This window comes from Poromitra crassiceps (genome assembly GCF_964638095.1).
Source record: "Poromitra crassiceps genome assembly, chromosome: 3".
In the NCBI taxonomy this organism is placed as follows: domain Eukaryota; kingdom Metazoa; phylum Chordata; class Actinopteri; order Beryciformes; family Melamphaidae; genus Poromitra; species Poromitra crassiceps.
The window spans coordinates 69,509,885-69,533,694 of NC_139625.1; the positions used below are offsets into that span (position 1 = coordinate 69,509,885).

Here is a 23,810-nt window from a genome sequence, read left to right on the forward strand (position 1 = left end):
GATTTTTTTGTATTTTTTTTATCCATAATACAATCAATCAAACAACCAATCAACCAACCCTCTCCCTCTGTCTGTCATTGGGGCTGGTTACCAGGCTAGCAGACCAGTTGGTGGCGATAATGTTCCTCGAGTACAACTCGCCATTAAAAGGAACGAAGAAGAAGAAGGCCACTGACTGGGTGGGTTGGAAACGAAGGGAAGAAAGCATTATCACCCGTTTAAGAATAGGTCATACAGCTCTCAATCATACATTACATAAAATAGGCAAGCACCCTGATGGGAAATGTATACACTGTAGCGAACCAGAAACTGTTGAACATATCCTTTTACACTGTAGGAAATACGATACAGAAAGGAATTCTATGTTTCAGGCATTGAGAATGGCAAAACATCAATATTTTTGGTTGCCAGGTTTATTAGGGAAAACAGCAGGTAGCATTTATATGCATGTTATTAAGTTTCTTAAAGAAATTGGGGTAGACATAGACATAAGAATTTAAGAGTAGTTGTTTTGGTTTTGTTTGTTTTGTTTCGTTTTGAATCCCCTGTTCCACAATCCAGTCCAGTTGGTGGCGGTAATGCACCTTTAAGTTGGTTGCCAACCGCCATAAAACACTAAAGAAGAAGAAGAAGAAGGCCACTGACTGGAAGCAAACATGGCGGTGGTTGTACGGAGCTTGCAAGACCAGCTCGAAAAAGCCAAGGAGAGCTTAAAACATGTGGACGATAATATTCGTAAATTAACTGGACGCGATCCTAATGAATCAAGGTAAGATATCCCACGGGAATTAATACGTTTTATTTCGCCTTTGGTTTAACTAATACACTAGCACGGTAACGACTATAAGCTAACATTAGCCGGCTAGCCAGCTACCGCCAGACGACATGCGATGATTTAGCGTTAGCTTGCTCACGTTAATAATAGCTTAACTATTCCATGCTTACGTTAACCTGATATAGTGTATAGTGTATGGATAGAATAATTGGGTTAATAACAAAGCTTCACAAATTGATTAGCGTTATCTGTCTGGAAGTTATCCGTTAACGTTGCCAGCCTGTGAAGCTTGTCATATTTAGCAAGCTAACCTAGCAATAGGCCTATAGTGTTTTTGATAGGGCTAGGTTGACGATATTGTTAATCTCCCGTACACCTAACGTTAGTGAATTGGAATAATACTATTTTGATATCCGCGCTGGTTAGATTGAATGAGTGATATTTGTTTATGCGAAGTTAAAGTTGCATGTCTTCCTGCTGTCTTTCCAGACCGGGCCAGCTCCGTCGGCTGAGCGGCCCCATGGCAGGCCCTGGCGGAGGAGGTAGAGGCAGAGGAATCGGCCTACTCAGGTAAAGTCACTGTCTAACTGGAACGGACTTCGATACGTGCCGTGCTTTCACATTGAGTGAAAGTCACTCCACTTTACAAGTATTCACGCGCTTTATGACGTTGCTTATGGACAAAAGTACGTCTCATAAAACATGACAGGGCTTTTCCAAGAGCCACTTCACCTGCTTATAATTTAGGGATGCACCGATCCACATTTTTTCAGTTCCGATCCGATTCCTGAATTTGGATATCGACCTATTCGTAAGGTCAGTCTGGAGTTACTTCCGGTGTTGTTGCTAGACCAGAGGTTCTCAAATGTTTTTCAGCCAAGGACCCCTTACAAGATAGAAAATATACCGGGGACTGCGTCATTCTGATTTGTGATTTTGGGCTAAGCTTAATTGTTTCCATTGATAGTTTTTTTTGATTATAATGTAATCCATGAACCATTTTAGATTTGAAGCATACAATATTTTTGTTGAACTACTTTATGGAGCTTTTGCACACAAAAGTTTTATTTTTATTTTTCTGAAAACTTTTTGCGGACCCCCTGGCAAAGTGCCACGGACCCCTGGAGGTCCCTGGACCCCCATTTGAGAACCACTGTGCTAGACAACGCGGGGGTACGCGGCTGGTCTCACTTATGGGTTACACCTAATTGTTGTGAAAGACCATAAGGTCTAGATTCAAGTATATATACCTTGTGCTAATGCACAAGGCAACATTCATTTGCCAGATTTCTTAATGGAGTGGGTGTGTAGGTGTGTAATGTTTGTCATGCTGTCCTTGCCTAGGCGTGGTCTCTCAGACCTTGGAAGCGGCGGCCCCCCTGCTAAGCAGAGGGACATTGAAGGCGCCCTGCTAAGGTGAGGTTTCACTCTGATCTTTCGATATATGATTGTACACCAGTTAAGGTGATATTTTCCCAGCATGATTGAATGAGCACGCAAGGTAAATTACCTTGCCAATGCCTACCCACCTGTAGAGATGCTGCGATCGAGATTTTTCAATTCCGATCCGATTTCGATATTTTAGCTCAAAACCGATCCGATTCCGATCAAATTTCGATACCCGATTCGATACCGATTTCGATCCGATACCGATACAGCACATATTTAAGTCTCTCTATTCTGTCTGATAGCTAGCAGGCAACAAACATTTTTAGGGTTAGGTATGTATGTGTGTGCTTTGGTAATATAGTATGTAAACGATTTAGTTCATCGAATTCATTTGATGTAAAACTAAAACATAACAATCAAATTAGGGCTGGGCGATATGGCCTCTAAAGAATATCGCGTTGTTTTTCGGCTATATCGCGATACACGATATATATCTCGATATTTTTGAAATCTCTCATAAATGCTCAATTTAACCCTTCAGGGTTCATACACATTTTGACCAATGGATTTCCATGACTTTTCCATAAGTTCTTAACCTGTATTTTATGCACACCTGGGGTAAAAAAGAAGAAGAAAGAAATGGCAAATGTTGTGAGCAAAGATGGATGATTTAATATTCCATAGCTCTGACCTAAGCAAATCTGACATCACTATTGTGATATAATTCTCAATAGTCAATACAAAAAATAATGGCTTTTATAGAACCGAAAGCCTAGCTGCTTAGTCTGCAGATAAAACATAAAAAATTACATTTAGACTCTTATTGGCATGACGGCAACATACTGTATGTGCGCATTCGTTTTCCTGATAGATCATGACAGCCCTGCAGCTAGCTACGTTAGCTTGCATGTAACGTTAACGTTAGTTGCTTTTGGAGACCGGAGACACAAACCCTGGACGTTTCATTTTGAGTAATGCACGAGGTTCTCTATGGTTTACGCCAGCTCTGGGAGTATGAAGTGCTTTAAATGCGGGGATTTTGGTCACAATAAGCTTGTGGAGCGCTGCTTGCTATAGGTAGCCACAACCAGCTAGCTAACGTTAGCCCCCATCACAACAGCTAACGTTAACGCCAAACAAATCCGCTGCCTCCTCCCCACGTCGGTTTAGCGTAACGCCAGCTCAGACTTTCCCCTAATCTCAGAAACCTTGCGGGACATGTATTGCAAATCGCAATAGTGGTTGTTTTATTATAATTTGAAACTGTCAACAGCCACAGTGGAGGCGGCCATGTTTCGCTAGCTGCGCCTCCTTGGGTTGGTGCGGACCATAGGTGCGGACGCGTGATTTCGAATCGCACATAGGTTAAGGACGGGTGTGTCTGACGTTTTGGCCCTGGCCATCCTAGGCTCAATGCGGCCTCTGTGTGCTGCTGCTGCTGCTGCATGCTGGATAGAAATCCTGGAGCGGAGTCATGGAATGGAGTGCTTATATCGGAGCCTTGGATCGGTCATTTTCGCTGGAATCCGATCCGATCCGATCCATGTTTTTTGGCTGATATCGCGCCGATATCCGATCACATGATCGGATCGCAGCATCTCTACCCACCTGTCAGGGATTCCGTTAGCCGGCAATTGCCGGCTTTTAGCCAGTATTTGTTCCCGTGGGCCGGTAAATTAAGAGGTCGCTGGCTCGATTGGCCGGTTGGAAATATGCCAAATAAATAAATTCCTTATATAAACTAGCCTAATATTGTGTGATCTATAGCCTAAGTGATGTTGCCAATAGGCTACAACTTAAATATAGACTTGTGTATATATAGCCTATATATTTATTTTTCGCCCTGCTGTTAGGCCTATGTGGAGTAGGGGTGTCAAAAATAATCGATTATAAGATGCATCGCGATGCGGACCTGCACGATTCTGCATCGATTCACAAATATCAAAAATCGACTATTAAAAAAAAAAAAAAAATTATATAATAAAATATAATGGAAGTACCGTAATTTTCGGACTATAAGCCGCGGCTTTTCCCCCATTTTTCGGCCCTGCGGCTTATATAACGGTACGCCTAATCTATGGATTTTTACAGCTAACGGCCACTAGGGGACCTCCTAAATCTATGGATTTTGGTACGAGAGACAGAACGAGAGCAAGACAGACAGACCCTGATTGGATGATGCTGCAAAAAATGTGCCTCGCGACCTGCTTGGAGCACTGTGCCACTACGCTCTCTCAGCCACTACTGTAAAACACCCTCCCTCCTCCCACCCTCCCTCGCTCCGGGGGAAAAATGGCGGCGATTGAGCCAGAAAGACAGTCTGAATGAAATTGAATGTAACGTTCCCAATTCTATGTATTACATTCTAAAAAATTAACGGCAGCATTTTGGAAGGCTAAGCCACACAACTAGCTCGTTGTAATCTAACATCATGCTTCAAAAGATGGAGAACTGGCTGTGTTACGACGATGAGGGTAAGGACTCAAAACGGTCTCCGCTGATAAGACACGGAGATCTCTGTTACAGGCAGGCGCTACGCCTCCTCCTGGTTGGTAATTAAACATTAAAACACCTGCGGCTTATAGTCCAGTGCGGCTTATATATGTAACAATCATTCAATTTAGCTGCTGCGGCTTATATTCAGGTGCGCCTTATAGTGTGGAAAGCACGGTACATGCAGTTGTTTATTTTAATTATGGATCATAATACAATGCAATTCTAAATGCACTTTTATTTTAAAAGTAGCCACACAGTGAGAAAAAAGAAAGTGAGAAAAAAAAAAATGTATTCGGGGAAAAAAGTGATGCATCGATTTAAGATGCATCGATAATCGTTATCAAATCGAATCGTAGCCCTCTGAATCGTAATCGAATCGTGAGGCCAGTGAAGATTCACAGCCCTGATGTGGAGTGTTTGGTGAAAAAAGGAAAAATCTAGCCGACGCTGTCTCTTTCACTGTAGTCCGCCATTCACCATCCGCACACTGTGCAGCATCCCGCTGTGCCAGGTGGATGACATCGCTTTGATGAGATCAAAATGGCAAAGCAGGCATAGCTGGGCAAGTTCTTTTTTTAAACGTAATGATGGTGCAAGTACTTCACCCGAGGCCAGAAAGACAACAGAAAAGCGTCAAGCTCCTGCTACTCCTGAGAAAAAGAGGAAACACTGCGGCCGCCGTCGCCAAAGGCAAAAAAAGACAAAAGATTGAACCCAGAATGGCAGGAAAGTTCCCTGGGTTACATGTGAAAATGTGGAAGGAAAATATTAAATGTTCGCCACCATCTGTGAAAAGGTGGGCAAGAAAAACGGCTTCACCAAAGGCTCTATCAATCTGAAAGCATCTGCACGCACCACACAGCTGCTCATTTAACTACGGATGTTAATGATTAACCGATAGTCGGTTAACTGCCGTTAAGAACGTAACCGATTAAAATTAACTGTTTTGACCGACAACATTGTTACTTAACTTTCTCGGGAGCATTCAAAGATTGTAGAAGAGAGAGACTGGCTTGAGAGACTAGTGTTTGTGTGGGTGTTTTATGTTTCTGCTTGTTTCTGCATGCAGGCTGGCTGGGGACCAGAGGGCCAGGAGAGACTTGCGCCACGACAGTGACGCCGAGGATGATGACGATGTCAAAAAGGTAGAAAGAAAGGAACTCCGTTTAAGATGTCCTATAAATGTTGATGGGTGATTGTTGTCAAAGTTGTCCCATCTCATTTGTGGTCCGTCATGTCGTCTGCTCCTTTCAGCCGGCGTTGCAGTCGTCTGTGGTAGCTACCTCCAAGGAGAGAACACGCCGAGACCTCATCCAAGACCAGACCATGGATGAGAAGGGCAAACAGAGGTAGGTCAACACAAGCCACTGGCCGGATGGATTTAGATTTGTGTGTACTACAGTACTGCCGCTGTTGGGTAAACGCACAAGACAATCTTTTTTTATCCCATTGCAACTACAAACGGAAATAATGGGAACCGATAAAGAAAATAACAATCATCAGAATAGAGCAAAAGGGGGACTATTAAACATTACGCATCTCATAATTACAGTTGCATGTGGCTTGTCTCTGTCAGGAATCGGCGTATGTTCGGCCTGCTGATGGGGACCCTGCAGAAATTCAAACAGGAGTCCAACGTCGCTACGGAGAGGGTGAGGCGACACATTACTCTCACCATGTTGAATCTCATACCTCTGTCTTTTTAAAGGATAACCACACACTAACCAATTGTGAAAATTGGTGTGTTAATCATGTCATGTTATAATAATATTATAACATGACATGATTAACACACCAATATAGTGAAAGTGATCCCTCCTGGTATGGTGGACAGGATTTCTTTGCTGATCATGTACTGAATTCTGAGTATATTCCAATTCCAATACAGACTACTGATCTGAGTATCTTTACCTGCATCAACCCCAAAAGAGTAATCTCTGAGTTTGCCCATCAGATGCCAGTGCAAATGCCCAGGCATTAATTCCACCCATGTTTGATTACAGGGGTGTGGGGATCACAATGCATTTGCAATTTATTTATAATAACTTGCGTTAGTTAACGTTAGTGTTGTAATATTGAGCCACTTCTAAACATTAAGTCTGGACCATGTCCGGCTAGCCAGAGCAGGATATTTTCCGGTTTTACCTTTCTAGACATGAGGGGTCTTTGTTTAGAGTTCAATAGAAGGTTTGTGTGCACATTACATTACATCATTTGGCAGACGCTTTTATCCAAAGCGACTTACAATAACACATTTTTGTCAGCAATAGAGCAATCAACTATGTAACGCAGTCTATGATAACTACAACTTCTGAAAGAACAGTGGCACAAGTTAAGTTTTTTTTTTAAGAGAAAGAAGTTAGCTCAAGAAGGGCCCAGATGGAGCCTGAAAAGGTCTGTCTTTAGTCTTTTCCGAAAGATCGGCAGTGATTCGGCCGTCCTGACCGAAGGTGGGAGCTCGTTCCACCATTGAGGTGCCAGGGACGAGAAGAGTCGCGAGCGGGATGAGCGACTTTTGAGCCCCCGTAGTGAAGGCGAGGCGTCGCGTCCTGCACTGGTGGAGGAGCGGAGGGAACGTTGAGAGATTTGGAGCCTGACCATGGAGTCCAACCTTTTGTTAGGCCAGGTGCTGGGTACAGAAGCACAATATAGAAATACCCGCACACTGGAGCAGCTCCAATATATTTAATTAAACAGCTATTGTAAGCTTTCGACCCACACGGGTCTTCATCAGGCAAAATCTGGGTCTTTGTTTAGAAACAGCTGGAAATGGTCAGTTTTTTCTGCCAAGTAAAGTGGGCGGGGGGAGCGCGGGGGCGGTGGCGTGGAGGAGAGCCTGAAGTACTTAAAGGTAGAGCTCTGTGAGTCACGTGCGTCCCCACGCTGGGGCAGACGCCTCCACACTCAGAAGTGATCAGCATGTAGGTACTGCACAATGGCAATAGTGAGAACAGCCCGCAAAAAGTCGCAATGAAATGCCATCATGTGCAGCACTGAGTGCGCTTCCACTCCCAAACGACCGCACATCAGCACATGAATGAAGCGTGATTTCTATTCGCACATAGGATAAGCAATAACCATGCCCTGTGGCGCCGGGATTTGCCAGGAGCAACACTGGAGGGCACGCAGCCCTAGCCTGGGTAAACCCATCCCCCACGTGACCTGCTCTCAGACCTGTTCTCAGTCACTACTCAGTCTCAGTCACTACTCAGTCGCTAGTGACTGGGAACTGAGAGAGCAGGTCACGTGGGGGCTGGGTTTACCTAGGCTAACGCAGCCCAGCGATTTCATGAACCAACTGAATAGCTCTTGAGAACGGACAGCGATTTCGAGAGCGGACATTGAAATGAATTATGGTCACCTACCTTCCTTAGCATAGTAATAATAATAATAAGCATAATAATTGTAATCTACACAATGTACACAATCTACAAAAACATGCAATAATATCGTTAATTTCAAGCTCAATTCTTACCCAGAGAAAAGGTACAGCACTGAAAATGTAACGAGCAATAGTTTTTTAAACATTATTTTAAAAGATGAAAAAACCCAGGTGCGTTAGTCCCCAGCTTCAATGCTCCTGGCCAATCCTGGCGCCACAGGGCGTGGTTATTGCTTATCCTATGTGCGAATAGAAATCACGCATGAATGAACCATCAAACCGCCTCCACTGAATAGCCGTCTCAGCTCTCAGCCCTGATAGCCCACTCAGCCCTGATAGCCCACTCCACGCTGACTCCTATAGGTTGAGGCCACGTCTCGTCATAGACGCTGGTTTAGGGGCCCTTTACACGAGGACAGTTTCTGAAAGAAACGACACAATAGCGTTTCCTTCACACCTTTTCCCGGTTTACATGAGCACCGTTGAATTTTTAAAACGCCGTAATGTACATACTAGGTGGCAGTGTGATCACCTTATTCTTTGCCCATACAAGGACGCTGGGACATGACGTAATTTCGTAATCATCTTTCCGGTTTTTAAACACGGAAGTAGAGTCCGCCTTCCGCAGTCATTTAGACTTGCCAAAAAGCTTTTTTCAAGCTAAAAAAAAAACCCAAACTGTTTTAAATTTTTAATATTTGTCGGGTGAGAACGTAACATATATGTGACCAGTTTATCAGAATAACGCCTATTGGAAATCTTTAACGAGCAGCGATGACCGGGAGCGCTGATGGATCTGTCAAACCCTACTGTCGTTAAGGCCTAAACATGGTCGTCCGTCCGCCTCGAATTGGAGCCGTCTCGCCGTCTGGCGGCGCCAGCGAGCCCCACATGCTCGGACGCCACTACGTCCCCCCTCCCCCCCCCCCCCCGCGGAAGCTCCGTGTGAAAATGGCGGAGATTGTGTGCCAGGCAGTCTGAATGAAATTGAATGTAACGTTCCCAATTCTATGTATTAAATTCTAAAAAACGACCCTCAACATTTGGGAAGGCTAAGCCACACAACTAGTTGTTATAATCTAACATCATGCTTTGAAAGGCGACTTTACGACGAAGAGCCAGGGCAACGGCCAATCACAACTCTCCTGCAGCTGTCGTCACGCACGTATCGTCGCCGTGAAGTCACATTTTCGAGCAGCCCCCGTCAGCCGACGGCGGCCCCTCCCCGTAGGACGGCGCTCCACCCGCCGTCACACGGGGAGGGCGGGGCGAGGCTCTGACGGACGACCATGTTTAGGCCTTTAGGCTACTGGCAGTGAGAAAGCACTGTCGACGTGCTTTTGTAACTAACATTAAATGCCGACCGGGTACAGCCATCGGCTCCTCGCAGCAGTAACGTTCTGAACATGTAACTGAAGTTGGCCGCAGTGTAGCTTAATTCTGAACGTTGCCAAACTTCATTCATACTGACGTTTTATTTGGTTGCCAACGCGCGCACGGCTATGGCGTAATCGCGTGTGTCGCCTGTGCAGACACGTCAGAGTTTCTGAAATGTGCCGTTCCAAAGCGATTACATGGAGCCCTCAGCCCCACTCAGCGGGAAGCGTCTCAAACAAGTTTCACTCTGGAGGGTGGTTCCAAAATGTCTCGTTTCCTAAGCGTGAATTCGCCGTCGCCGTCTAAAAGGGAGGCACTAATGATAAAATAATTCCCCGTTTCCATAGGAAACCGTCCTCGTGTAAAGTGCCCCTGAGCTGGCTCAGCCTGGCTGGGGGCGTGGTCAGGGTGGGGTAAAAAACCCCGTTCTATCCATTCAGCAAAGTTAGAATTTAGCCGATAGCCCAGCCCAGGCAGACGCGATCGGGGATTTAACCACCGCAGTAAACGCACATCTGAGCAGACGTCTTGTGTTCTGCTCTAGAACCCCCAAACATGTAGTTTAGAGCAGCAGCACTGTCTTTTGGTGAGTCAGCCCATGAGATATATGGGCGGTTTTACCCCACTCGCGCGCCAGCCGTTTAACATTTTGTGGGCGTTCCCAGACATGCGGACTGTCTCTATCCCGCTCAATCATGCTCTCAACACAACACACCCACCTGGTGAAATGACCAAAAGAACAGCCGCAAATCAAAGTTTAGCCCACCACATGGGCCAAGAAATGCGGCGAAAACACAGCCCAGCGCCCAGGGCTCACATTACCGGACTCTCCTTCAAAACAGCTAATCCACCAGTGTCAAGTGACTGCAGGTTAGCAAGCAACAGCCAGGAAGTTAGGCATATCAAGTTAGGCTAAAACAGGCAGTTGGGTTGTTCTGCCTTCAGAGTAAAAGCATAATTTGTCACTTTGTCACAAAAAAATAGAAAAAAGAGCTCTGCAGGGCAATTTTTTTAGAGAAGTATATAGTATAAAAAAATCGAAAATCGAGTTTTGAGAGACAATCGTCAATTTTATTTTTAAGCAAAATCGAACAGCCCTACTATCAGTACACAAATAAGCTCTGTTATCTTGTTATTGTTATCACTGCAACAAAGTGCATGCCTGCATTTTCAATGAAACGGCTTCATCTCTCTCGCATAGACAGACCTATCTCCACACTCCACACTTTGCACTGTGCAAGGCTGCCAGGCAGCGCTTCATACGAGTCGCTCATAAGATCGTGGTGTTTTTGCAATGTCAGCGTAGGTAATTATGATGTATATTCACTTTATTGCAACTTCAGGATGGCAATATCTGCTGCTTTTACCTTCTCACAACAGCCAACCAGTCGAGTCCGCTGCACTCACTTACAGGCAGCAGAGCCCCGACGGCCGATGAGCCTCGCTCTGTCCCTCTGTTCAGGGCTGAACAGAGAGCACTGAGGTGTCAAGATTTCATCTCTGAGCCCTCTGATAGGCTATTGCTCGATGTGTAACCAATCGAGTTGTGGGCGGGACATTGCTCCAGATCACACAGAGGGAACTACTGTAGGAGACAGGCTTCTTCCAGCTGCAGCAGCCCCAAATTAGTGCATTTTTTAATTAAATGATTATATCGGCAAACAGCCAATGAAAATGCCGATACAGATAATCGGCAAAATGCTGAATATCAACGCCGATAATCGAAAATGCCGATAATCAGTCGACCCCTAATTTTGAGCCACAGATCACAGATTTTTCGGATCAGCAAAAAATAAAAATAAATCTCTTTCTCTCAAAATTAGATTTTCGATTTTTTTAAATACCATTATACTTCTCTAGCCATTTGTTGCCCTGCACAGCTAAAAAAAAAAAAAAATCATAAGTGACACAATTTATGCTTTTACTCTGACTGCAGAACAGCCCAACTTCCTGTTTTAGCTAGAGCCCGACTGATACTGGATTTTTGAGGCCGATGCCGATACCGATGTTAGGGAGTAAAAAAATACTGATATCGATATATCGGCCGGTATTCTTTTTTTCTTTTTTTTCTCGATTTTTTTATCCAATTTGTATCCCCCATTAGTGCTAAATTTTTATTTATTTATCCTGGTTGCTGCTCCACCCTCTGCCGATCTGGGGAAAGCCGAAAACTGGCTGCATGCTTCCTCCGAGACATGGGCAGTTAGCCAGCCTCTTCTTTTCACCTGACAGGTGAAGCTTCACCGGTAGGACATAGCATGTGGGAGGATCACGCTATTCCAACGAGTTCCCCTCCCTCCGAACAGGCGCCCTTAACGACCAGAGGAGGCACCACATCAGCAACCCTCAAATATCAAACACTTGACAAAGATATGAGTTGACATGAATTGAAATATCGCTGCTGTCGTTCCAGGACCTCGAATCTCCAAAACAGAAACTTTTCAGGAAGTAAAAAAAACCTGTTTGCTCTTAAACTACTGAACCAAATGTCGTCAAAGTTGGCACATGTCTTAATTATAGTTAGTTTCCCGCTGAATGTGTCATTACTTTATAAATATCTGACCTGGATAAGCTCAAATGATGTTGTTTATATTATCAGTCCGACTTGGAAGCGCTTTCTCACGGCCAGTCAAGCGGGAGGCAGCCGCATCCTCATGCACGAGCCCCCAAGCTCCAGGCCGCGGGCGCGCGCGCAGGAGCAGCAGGATTGCCCCTCGCCTCTCATGGCCGATTTGGGGCTTTCGCATGGGGTGAGAAATAGTCTGACATAACGTAACGTTAACGTTACTTTATTCTCGTCAGAAAGCACTCCGATTTGCATGTTAAAACAAGTTTGCAGCCTAGGAATAACTGGAAAACATTTGATTGATATATTAACGTCAGAGGAAGCCAGGATGAGTCAAAACGATATGAGAAATACACACCGCGTCTGCCGTGTGTCTTTTCCGGGTTTAGTGTCCTGCGTGGGGGGGTACACACGGAGGTAGGGGGGGGGATTTCGAGGTTTGACTGACAGATTGAGGGCGAATGGCGTTACGAGATTTACTCACAAGCTCGTTTTAATGCTTTTCCATTGGTTGCATTTGTTAAAAACCACACAGAGACGTGAAGGGTGACCATTGACCAATGGCATTGATTCATGACAAAAAGTAAGAAAGTGAAAAAAGTGACATTCGAGGTCCTGGCCCGACACCGACGATATGTAATGTAGGCAGGATATTTTACAGCTTATTAATAAACTCAATGCAATGAAACCGTAAACTTAACTGGGAATTTAATCATTATAAATAACTAGAAATACAAAAACACAATAGAACAAATAGTTAAGAAAAAATATCAAATATAAAATATACACAACATGCCATCTATAACTTAAAAAAAAAAAAAATCTGCAATATCGGCGCACCATATCGGCCGATACGATATATCGGCGAATCGATATATCGGTCCGGCTCTAGTTTTAGCATGGCGATGCTATGCCTAACTTCCTGGCTGTTGCTTGCTAACCTGCAGTCACTGGACATGGGTACAGACAGGGTGAGTCTGGAATCATAACGTTGCAGTTAACGTTAAGCTACTCTGTGGCCCCACGTGTTATGTGTCCTAAAGGCAACATTTCACCGTCCGGTGATAACGTGTTTGTGAAGTTTGCGTGTGTGTGTGTTGTGGCTCTCGTTATCTTGTGCAGCCCGCAACACGCTGCTTGCATTCCTGTGCTTTTTCAGAGGTGTTGAAATAAGTTTGTGATGCTAGTAGTTTCGTAGCCACTAGCCACAGCCTTCAGAGAGACTTTACAGCGGGGAGAAGGGATGAGGAAGCTCACGCGCTCGCCATGATGATGCCCATCTGTCTGTGTCTGCGCTGCAGGCGTTGTCATACACTAGCTTTAAACGTTAAATGCGACGAGAAAGGGGGGGGGGGTCCGTACGCGTCATGGATTACCCGTGATCCGTGCCAGCCCTAATTGCCTGGGGCCAGTTGCACCAAGTGGTCTTAACTATGCCTGGTCGTAACTCCTACGTCGGTCTTAGTTAAGACCAGTCTTTAGAGTGGATTTACGCCTGTTGCACCAACAGGGCTTACGTCTGGTCTTAACTACGCTGGTCGTAGCAATGCGCGTCCATGTGAATTGCTGGGAAATGCCCCCTGATTGGGCCAAAAATGTGCCTCGCGCCGTCACCCACTACTGTATGTGCGTCACTACACCCTCCCTCCTCCCACCCCCCTCCTCCTGTGGAAGCTCCGGGGGAAAATGGCGGCGATTAGTGCCAGGCAGTCTGAATGAAATTGAATGTAACGTTCCCAATTATATGTATTCAATTCTAAAAAACGACCCTCACAACTAGTCCGTTATAACCGAACGTCATGCTTCGAAGGCGACTTTACGACGAGGACGGTGAGGACTCAATCACAGCAGGTCTCCGCTGATAGACTACCATGGAGATCTCTTACAGGCACAGGCACCTTACGCCTCCTCCTGACCAGGCGTAATATTTACGACCGGTCTTAGTGAGAAAAAGGCTTGGTTGGTGCAACCGGCGTAGCTGTTAGGTCGTAAAGTTATGACCAGCTTAGCTTAAGACCAGTCGTAAGACCACTTGGTGCAACTGGCCCCTGAAGTAGTAGGCTATCTCCTTGTTGCATTTTCAAACTGGCAGATGGGGGGAGGGACCATTCGACTTTTACTTGTTTACTCACCTAGCCTATATTTGGCTCTCTTCCAAATAATCCAGCCACCTAACTATGTCCATTCATGGAATGATTAAATAGCACCGTGACATTAATGGTTTGTAAAGTGCCATTTACCTGCCGGTGTTAAACAACATCCGTTTTGCCAACGATCCAAATCCTGTACTTGGGGCTCAGATGGTGATGATCCGCACTCGCGGGAGTGCGCACAAGCCGGATAATTGTTTCTAAACATGCAGGCCGACCGGCTAGCAGCTGGTCATAATCCGGATTTCACTGCATGTTTAGAAGGGGCTTTGGTTGCATGGTTTAGGAACTCACAAGGTGCGTTTGCATTACTGAACAAAGGAATGGTGGCTTCAGGTGGGCTACAGTCAAACGATATTGATCCAATGAAGCAACGTTCGCATTCGCATGTTACGTTAAGGAACGTACGTGACCATAATTTATTTATTACATGACATGTGGATGCAGAGTGTGTGGGGGAATTGCGCTGTGTGAGCCTTCTCCTTTGAGAAGAGGATCTGGTGACACAAGGTTAGTGTGAAGCCTGAGCTCTCAAAAATGTGACTGGGGCATATTGGCTCGCTCTTGGCCAATCTTGGCGCTTGAATGTGGTGTAGGCGGGCGCAGGGCGTGTTCTGCCTACAACTCCCGTGGGATCCACTGAGACACTGCATAAAATAGGCCACGCCCATCACAGGGGAAAGCTCTCCATTCACTTCCACACACCAGCGTCATATTCCTTGAATTAAACATAGCTAAAAGCTCTTGTGTGGTGGGCTGCGCAGACAATAAATGTAAAAAATCACCAGTTAAAGTTTTTTTGTACTCCCGAGGAAAACAAGGAAGCCATTGAGAATTGGCGAGAAGAAAAATGTGAATGTTGCTGCAGTGTTTCCCACAGGATTTTGAGTATTTGTGGTGGGGGACCGCAGACCCCCTAGGAGGGTGCGGGGGCATGCCCCCCTTGATATTTTTTTAAACACTTTAAGAAAGCTTAAGAGCAAAATTAAAAGGCTAGATCTATGAAGAACATGTCATAATTACTGTGCTGTGGGTTTACAATGACAAACTAAATTTCTCCCTATAGGTCAGGGATACTCAACTTGCTTTGCCACTTTCGTGAAATGACAGAAGGCGAGGGGCCAGTTAATAAACAACCAATATACATTTTTCTGTAGCGGATTGTAGGTTTTTGGGGTGTCGTGCACACCGGATAGTTAGTTAAGTTAGTTAGGTTAAGTACATACATAAGTGCCTGGGTAGCGAGCAGATGGCGGTATTTGACAATTTAGCAGCTAAATCATAGATTATTGAAAGATATTCCATATTCCAGACTGAAATGCTATAACAGAAGTATTGGCCAGAATGACATGAACATTTATTGGACACTTATTCAGCGGATATCTTGCATGTTGCGTTCAGGTGCACTTTTTTTTTTTTTGTCAACATCTTTATGTGGCGGTCCAAATCCTTTTGTGGCAGCCCGCCACAAATTCCTTTATGTATGGGAAACACTGTGCTGTCAATGAAGTAAGTTGGAGTGTTCATCTTCTGTATATATGATTGTGTGCAACACCTGACCATGCACGCGATGTAGGAGAACACCAGGATTGGGGGGGAGTTTGTGTTTTCCCCTGTTTTAGGCGTGGTTTCTGAATGATGACGTGCTCCGCAGTGTGTCTATAACAACGCCTCCCCAGATCGTCAGAGGGGGTGGAGCAACGACCAGGACAGCAGGAGGAAGTACAATTGGGAAGAAAATGGGTGACAAACCAGGAAAAAAGGAAATAGTCACTCTGGTTTTTCTTGACCTTTCTCTCTCTTCTCGTCTTTTCGTCAGCATAAGCGACGTGTTGAGATCGAGCAGAAGCTGGAGGTCCAGGCTGAGGCGGAGAAAAAGAAGGTGGAAGGCGAGAGGAGGGAGCTGTTTGAAGAGAGGAGGGCCAAACAGACTGAGCTCAGACTACTGGAACAGAAAGTAGAACTGGCTCAGCTGGTAAGAAGACTGTTAACAGTTTACAAAATAACTTCAGGGCAGAAGAGACAAAGTATCTACAGGGCCCTGAAATGTGTTTAGCCTGTAATGACGAGCTTCATTCTTTAAAGTCGAGCTGAACCCAAAAATGACTTATTTTCTTTTAGTTCAAATACCTGGGTATGCAGTGCACCTATTTAATAATGTATGCAAACAAAATCACAATCTAATTTCTTTAGTTTTTCACACTTTTTCACATCAAAAGTTCATTTTTCAAGATTTCATTGATAACAGTAATGTACAGTTTGCTGACGTCACCTAGTACTATCAAATTTCTACCCCATTTCAACCAATCATATCACGACATGCAGCTGTCAATCAAATCTTCATTTCAGGATAATTTTCTCTTCCAAATGAAGTCGAAAATGGTGCCTAGTGCCTGTCATCTGGCAGAATTCCTATCCCATAAACTAACTACTAACTTGGCCAATTGTTAGAAACATGAACAAAACTTGAAAGAAGAGCCGGTGCACACCCTCAGTCTTAAGGATAGGTGCGTCGGACGTACCTGATGAAGGTCTGATTGACCGAAACGTTGTTTAATTAAAGTTTGCCAATTACTAGATGGTGTGCAAGAATTCTTTATCTTCTACTTATAGAAACATGAACAAAAAACAAAAACTATAATCTCTAAGAATGCAAAGAAATGTAACTGGCTCGTTAAAACGCGCATTCCAGGGATATCGTATCGTTACAGCAGCGATAATGGCGCGCACATCCGAGAGCTTGGTTGTCAGGGGTTGCACTTCGGAGATTCCAGGCCGACGTGCTGCACTCTCCGCTCGGCAACACGAAGGCAGTGCGGGTCGCTGAGCTCCACTCAGCCACTAACCTCACGTCAAAAGGCTCTTCCCGAGGGGAGCGCCACAACACACTGAATCCCACTCGATTTGGAGGCGGAACACGCCAGGATTGGCCAAAGCCCAATCCAGTCCCCAGAATTGTCAAATAAAATCATCGACATGATACTATGACCCGCCTCTCAACCTGTCATCTTAGACAAACTATGTTTTCAGTCTGAAACAAGACTCATTATGCACGTGATGGAACAGGTTCAGTTCGACTTTAAAGGAAGATATATTTAATTTCAGTGGCACTGACAGATTGTTGACAATTGGTGATATTTAGGATTGTAGCGTACAAAGCATGCATTGTAATTATATCCACTGTACATTGACATGTCACTACACAACTACTTATTTACTGGGCTCTTTATTGCTTATACTGCTCAATCAAACAGGCTTTTTGTTAGCAAATTAGTCTTAACTTCACTTCGAGAAAACTTTTTTGTTTTTAGCAGTTTTAAATTCAGCTTTCTGAAACTGCTACATAAGTAGAATTTGCTGGAATGATCTAACACTCACTTTCTGTCTTCATCTTTCTCCTATCTTTACTTTATTTTCACCATCCCTCTACAGCAGGAGGAGTGGACCAGCCACAACAGTCATCTGGTGAAATACATCCGCGCTAAGACCAAGCCTCATATCTTCTATCTACCTGGAAAGATGTGCTCCGCCACACAGAAACTCCTCGATGACTCCACCAAGAAACTTAATGGTGAGCAGTGCTTTATTTTTGGACACACCTTGGACACTGTTCTTTCCTTACGGATATGACTGTTTTTTGCTTTTGACCAGCCGCGATAGCGACACGTGTTGTTTTCACCTTGTATGCACGTGCGTACGTGTCATCATGACAAAATGTGGTCCTGGAGACACCTATTGTAGCGGGAACTACGACAGAAGCCGTTTTGAGTACTTTGCCAGGTGTGTGTACGTATATGTCTGTGGACAGATTTTGCAACTGTGATGGCGTAAAATCCATGCATGATAGGGCATCCAGGTAGTGTAGCCAACTCCCACTTCCACGGGTCCGATAGTATATTATGAATGAGAAGTATCCATGAGTGAGCATGAGTGAGTGAACTTTGTCCGGCCACAGCTATGCCGTTCTACGTGCGATCGGGCTGAAACTGTCAGGGAGTGTAAAAAGCACCCGTGCGGTGACCTGACGGAGCCAGATTTTTTTAACGAGGTGATTGCCCTAATTACCCAATGATGTGATGTCATCCTTCCTTAGTGATGCACCGATATGAAAATTTTGGCCGATACCGATAACCGATATTAACATTGCTGCTATGGTCGAAACCGATATTTACCGATGTTGATATGATCTCTATAAAAACACATTTTTATAATAAAATTTGGTACATACTGAAAAACGCATGTAAACACTGAATTTGAAAAAGTAATGCATTTCTTTATTTCCAAAACATTTGGAAAAGCCCGTAGATCATAGATTTACTGCATTGTTTCCTCTCAATGTGAAAATGTTGGCTCATACCGATAACCGATATTAACATGGCAACATCGGACCGATGCCAATATTTAAACATCTGCCTATACCGATATGATTGCCGATATATCTTGCATCCCTATCCTTCCTGGCTGAGGCTATATAAGTTCAGTGATGATGTCATCAGTGATGTCATCCTTCCTGGCCCCGAGCTGCATATGTGACGCGCAGTGGGCGGGCGAGGCCGCTTAGGAATCGAGCGTGTTTTCTAAATAATCACTTATTTTACATTTCAATCACAATCACAGACTATAAAGTGTTTTGTTAAAAGAAAAAAAAACATTGCTGTTGCAGTCGATAGTAGTAATATCATTAATTCCTTAACATCATCCCGACTACCCGGACGCCTGTTTTTTATGAGAATTTATAATTTTTATTGTGTGAAAAAAATGTATCTGTTGTGACTAGTCGACTTCCTTTTGGGAGTAGTGGATGACTACTAAATGCAGTAGTCATGACGTGAACGCCCGACAAGGATGTTTGCTTTGCACATTGTTTGGATCTGGCTTTTAAAGTTTGTCATATATAGCATACATCGCTCCTATATGTGGATTGGAGAGTGATTTCATTCATGTTAAATAAAAGTGATAATACGGAAGATTTTCATGTAAATAAATGTCTGTAAAGTCACTATATATCTTCAAGTGAGTTAAACACAATGGTGATTGAGCCCATCGCCCATTGATGAAAGCCCTTGCATCTCTCTATTGCAACATTTATGAACTTGTCTGTGTCTTTATGAACTTTCCCTGCCCCAAACAAAAAAAAACAAAGATACCACGGGTAGCGCACAGTTCTTGACGGGTTTCGCATCACCCAGCACCCGCCGGCGGGGTCGAAGGATGTTGCTGTTTCCACGTTATTATGATCCCACTGGAGATTTGGGCAGAACACACTCTGCACCTGCCTATGCAGCAGTCAGTGCCAGGAGCGAGCCTTTTGTTCTCTTTTGACAGCTCAAATCTCCCACACACACACCCCCAGCTGCCCATGTGTCATAGCGATCTCCAGTGAGATCCATGAGCACCGCTGACCAACTTCTTCTTCTTTTGAGATGTGTGTGCGGTTTGCGTCTAAACGTTGCATTACTGCCCCCACTGGCCAACTTGAATGTATTAACACATTGAGTGCCAGCGACGCCATATGGCATCATTAGAAATTTACCGTAGGCTGCCAGCGACGCCAAATGGCGTCAATAACTCGAAATTGTTTTTTTGACGGGGGGGGGGTGTCGATCTATGCTTCTTACATCGCCTCTTACAATATGAGAGCTATTGAATGTGTCTAACCTATTTTACAGAACCCTTAGGTGGCGACAGCGCACTCCAGATGAGAGAAAGTGGAGTAAAACACACAGAAGAAGTCGTTGGGGAAAAGGAAATCGCATCGCATCCGTCCGTATGCAGCTGCTTCATTGAAGCATAACGTTAGCTGTGCCCCTGCAGCAGCCAATCTGCTGTCACAATTGAGCACCTCCGTGTCCGCTGCACAGCCCATTCGCATGATCAGCCGTGGAATTGTTATTATTCTCAACTGGAAGCATGGGAGCTGGTGACAAATACACGCGGTTGTAAAAAAGCTGGATGTAGCGGACTTGTCAGTGCAGAGCAAACGCAGGCAGCAGAAAGCCCCAGAGACACTCCCAGAAGGAGGAGTGTGCAGTTGAGGGGGTGTGGGGGGGGGGCACGCAGAGCCGCATACAACACCCAGACAGCAGGACAGGATTAGCAGACGCAAGCTAGAATATCTGATGCCCACCAGCAGTAAATCAAGAACAGCAAGAAGCTGCAACCAGCAGCGCACGCAGGGGCCAGCGCTGCTGGTTGCAGCTAAAAAATAGTATTTGGCCAAACAAAATTCCTTTGTTTTCACTCTTTTATTGAAGGAAATTATTTTTGAGGTGTCATTACATCAGAAAATATTAGCAATGAGTCAATGATGTGCTTGAAATGCTTCCTTTCACAAAAGGCTGAATATCTCAGGTTATAGAAAAAAAGTGGCTGTTTTTGGTCAAATCAAGCTATCTTCTCCGGCTCATAACTAAAGAACGGAAAATGGGATCAATAAACTTTTTTTTGCAGGTGATAGAAGAGAGTCTCATCGTTATTTGTGCGTGTTCAGTGTTTACATAGTAATTATTAAAGAAATTATATGACTGTTTTAAAATGCATTGCGGCCTATGTGGCACAGTACAGCACCTTTTGCCCAAGGGCCGTGGCACTCAAAGTGTTAAGAAGAAACCTTCACGTCACATATGCGCTACTGTATGGATTTCATTTGCAATTACTGCTCATGTAAAAAATGAATAAAAAGCTTGCACACTGCAAGGGCTTCTAGTTTGTGTTATTTATTTAAACACCCAAAAAAGTGACGTTTCGAGCAAAGCTCTTCATCAGACAGACTAACCCTTTGCTCGAAACGTCACTTTTTTGGGTGTTTAAATAAATGACACAAACTAGGAGCCCTTGCAGTGTGCAAGCTTTTTATTCATTTTTTACTTGTTCACCTTTGAGCTCAGCACCTGCCCAACCTGGTTTTTGGATGTGCGTGTATTCTCTCTGATACAATTACTGCTCATGGCCATAGGTGGTGTCAGAGACAAGAAAACTGAAATCTTCCGTATTATCACTTTAAATAAAATATGCATAATAAGCTGCCTTGCCGAGAGGTGATCGGATTGATATTATTTTTTTGCTCCCATTAGAATCCGGTCACCCAGGATGCATGTTGATGCAAGGTAGAAAGGTGGTTTCTCTGTCTTTGTGTTAAGCCGTGCTTCTCTTTTGTGTTATCCGTGGATAGCGGTGTTTGAGGAGAGGCGCGAGGCATTTGCCGAGCACCTCAGCAAGATGGAGTCCCGACCCCGGCGACAGCTAAACCGCGACCCGGATGCGTCAACGAAGAAGACGGAGCCATCGGCGGAGGGTAAGCCAGCAGGGCAGGTAGTAAAGGTGACAGGTAACCGGGGTGACAAGGAGATAGAGGAGGAGGAGGAGGAGGAAGAAGAGATGGAGAGGGAAGCAGAGGGGGCTAGAAAGGAGAAAGAGAAGGCAGATGAGAGGCAGGAGGTAGGGGTGCAGAAGGCAGATGAGAGGCAGGAAGCAGGGGGGGAGAAGGAGCAGCCTGAGGTGGAGAGGGAGGGAGACGAGGAGGTCATGGAGGTGAGTGTGGAGGGCAGTGAGGATAGGAAGAAGGGAGAGGAGGAGGCCCAGGGCAGAGACGGTGAGGGGGAGAAGGAGGTGTGTCTAGGGTCAGGGGAGATGGAGGTGGAGGGAGGACCAGAGCAGGAGGAGGCAAAGGGAGATGAGGGCGAGGCAGTGAGAATGGAGGAGTCCACAGACCTCCAAAAGGAGAAGACCCATGACACCCAGTCCTCCGAGTCTGAACCAACCATACCCAGCCACGATGCACCACCACCGGCCGCCAGCCCCCAGCCCAGCCCCTGCCCGGGGAACCCAGAGGTGGAGCCCCTTGAGACGCAGGGGGCCTTGCCAGCCCTGCCACCCCAAACAGCCCTCACCCTGCCCGTGCAGGAGTCTGCTGGCCCCGAGCCGCCCCGGGACAACCAGGCCATGCAAGAAAACCTGGGGGTCGCAGCACCGGCAGCACCCCAAGAGCTTCAACCCGAACCCCAAGAGCCCCCTGGCGCCGTCCCTGCAGAAGCAGAGGACAAGTCGGGGAGAGGGAGGAAGAAGAAGGAGCAGAGGAAGGGGCGCAGCAACAGCTCCTCTTCCTCCTCCGGCTCCTCCTCTAGCGGGAGCTCCTCCTCTTCGTCGGGCTCTGGCCGCTCCTCGTCTTCCTCGTCTTCCTCCTCGTCCTCGTCCAACAGCAGCAGCCGGAGCCGCAGCCGGGACGACGGCAAGCGCCGCAGGAGGCCATCGGACCGCGAGCGGAAGAAAGGAGGAGAGAGGAGTCACCGCAAGAGAGGTGGGAGCAGCGGAGGAGGGAGGGACTCCAAGGGCCAGAAGGAGAAAAAGAAGCGGAGGAGCGAGGAAGGGAGGGGGCGGTCGTCCCGGAGCGATAGGGAGCATAAAGATAGAGACAGGAAGGACAAGAGACGCTAATCGGGTTTCCAGCCTGCATACATATAGTAAAGCTGGCAACCACAGGAAGTCACTGAGGGAAAACAAACCTTCACTACTTTACTTAATGACCGATGAGATAACGAGGCTTTCCCCTTAAAACACCTTTTTTCACACCAAGGCTTATTCAAACTGTTGTTTTAGCATAGGATGATGCCTCCATCTCTACGATGAGGCAGATGTTGATTTGAAATCAACATCTGCCTCGTCAATATAGATGGACAGAAAATGTATCATATTCAATGTTGACATGTTTTCAAGTGGGGATTGTCCATTAACATGGGAATCTCTTTAGTTATTTTCCTTAACTGTTTTCCCCTCTGCTGGGGCATCCAGATGAAGGAATGAAATAGAAAGTGGACTAACATTCAGTGGTTTTCTCACAGGCTGACGGCCTTAGGCCGGCTGGAATTAGACCTCCCTCTAAAGTGAACGTTAGTTTTGAGACAGATGTGGGCTTTATTTTTCCAGTGCCAGCTTAGGACATTGTTTATTCATTTGAGTCCCATCATCTTAAATGCAAATGTTTCATCTTGCTCTCATTTGGGTTTAGTAAGTTCTTTGTGGAGCTATGATGGAAAGATGGTGGGGCTTGGATTTTTTATTTTATTTTTTTCATCCCAATCAAAATGTTGTGGGCTGCTTGGTGGTTATAACGTGGTCATTGAGTTAGTGTTTTTTAAGTCTATGTGATGACACCATAAATCCCCTTGGAGATTTTCACCATTTGCTTCATCACCTGGGTCATTGTATGTCGTACAACTATACTGGTGTTTGAAAATGTTTTATTTTCTTTTTTTACCAACAAAGAATTTCCTTCAAATAAAAAGTGAGGAAAAATTGGAAATGTCCCCCGTCTTTCCTTGTCTGACAGAAATCTATTTAACCCTTTGAACAATGTTCAATGTTAAATTCAGCTAGATTTAGTTAGAAAAACTATTTTTCTCTGTTTGACTGTTGCATCGTTCAAACGCTTCATTGACGCTATAGCATGCTTGAGTGAAATATTCAAAGTAAGTAACCCAAGATGCTGTTTTTATGGCTGCACCATTGCATCAGCTGGAAGAAAATCTCTTGTACATCATTTTGTTCAGTTGTCCATGTAATATCGCATGACATTTGGTATCTTTGGAAACTTATTGAAATAAAGTTCTGTGGGTTTGAGGAAAAAATGGTGTAAATTTGTGCATTTATCAATGGGCCTGTCCTAGGTTTATTTAGACA

The 23,810-nt window shown here is 45.1% G+C and overlaps 1 protein-coding gene across 1 annotated transcript; it reads left to right on the forward strand.

The window, feature by feature from the left end:
- Positions 1-645: 645 nt before the first annotated feature.
- pnn (pinin, desmosome associated protein) lies at positions 646-23,695 on the forward strand. The gene is made up of 9 exons (XM_083634229.1): positions 646-769; positions 1,265-1,345; positions 2,120-2,191; positions 5,730-5,805; positions 5,915-6,009; positions 6,237-6,312; positions 15,955-16,110; positions 17,568-17,706; positions 21,307-23,695. The coding sequence occupies exons 1-9, from the start codon at positions 657-659 to the stop codon at positions 22,566-22,568; spliced, it is 2,070 nt and encodes a 689-aa protein (XP_083490355.1). The 5' UTR covers positions 646-656; the 3' UTR covers positions 22,569-23,695.
- Positions 23,696-23,810: the final 115 nt, after the last annotated feature.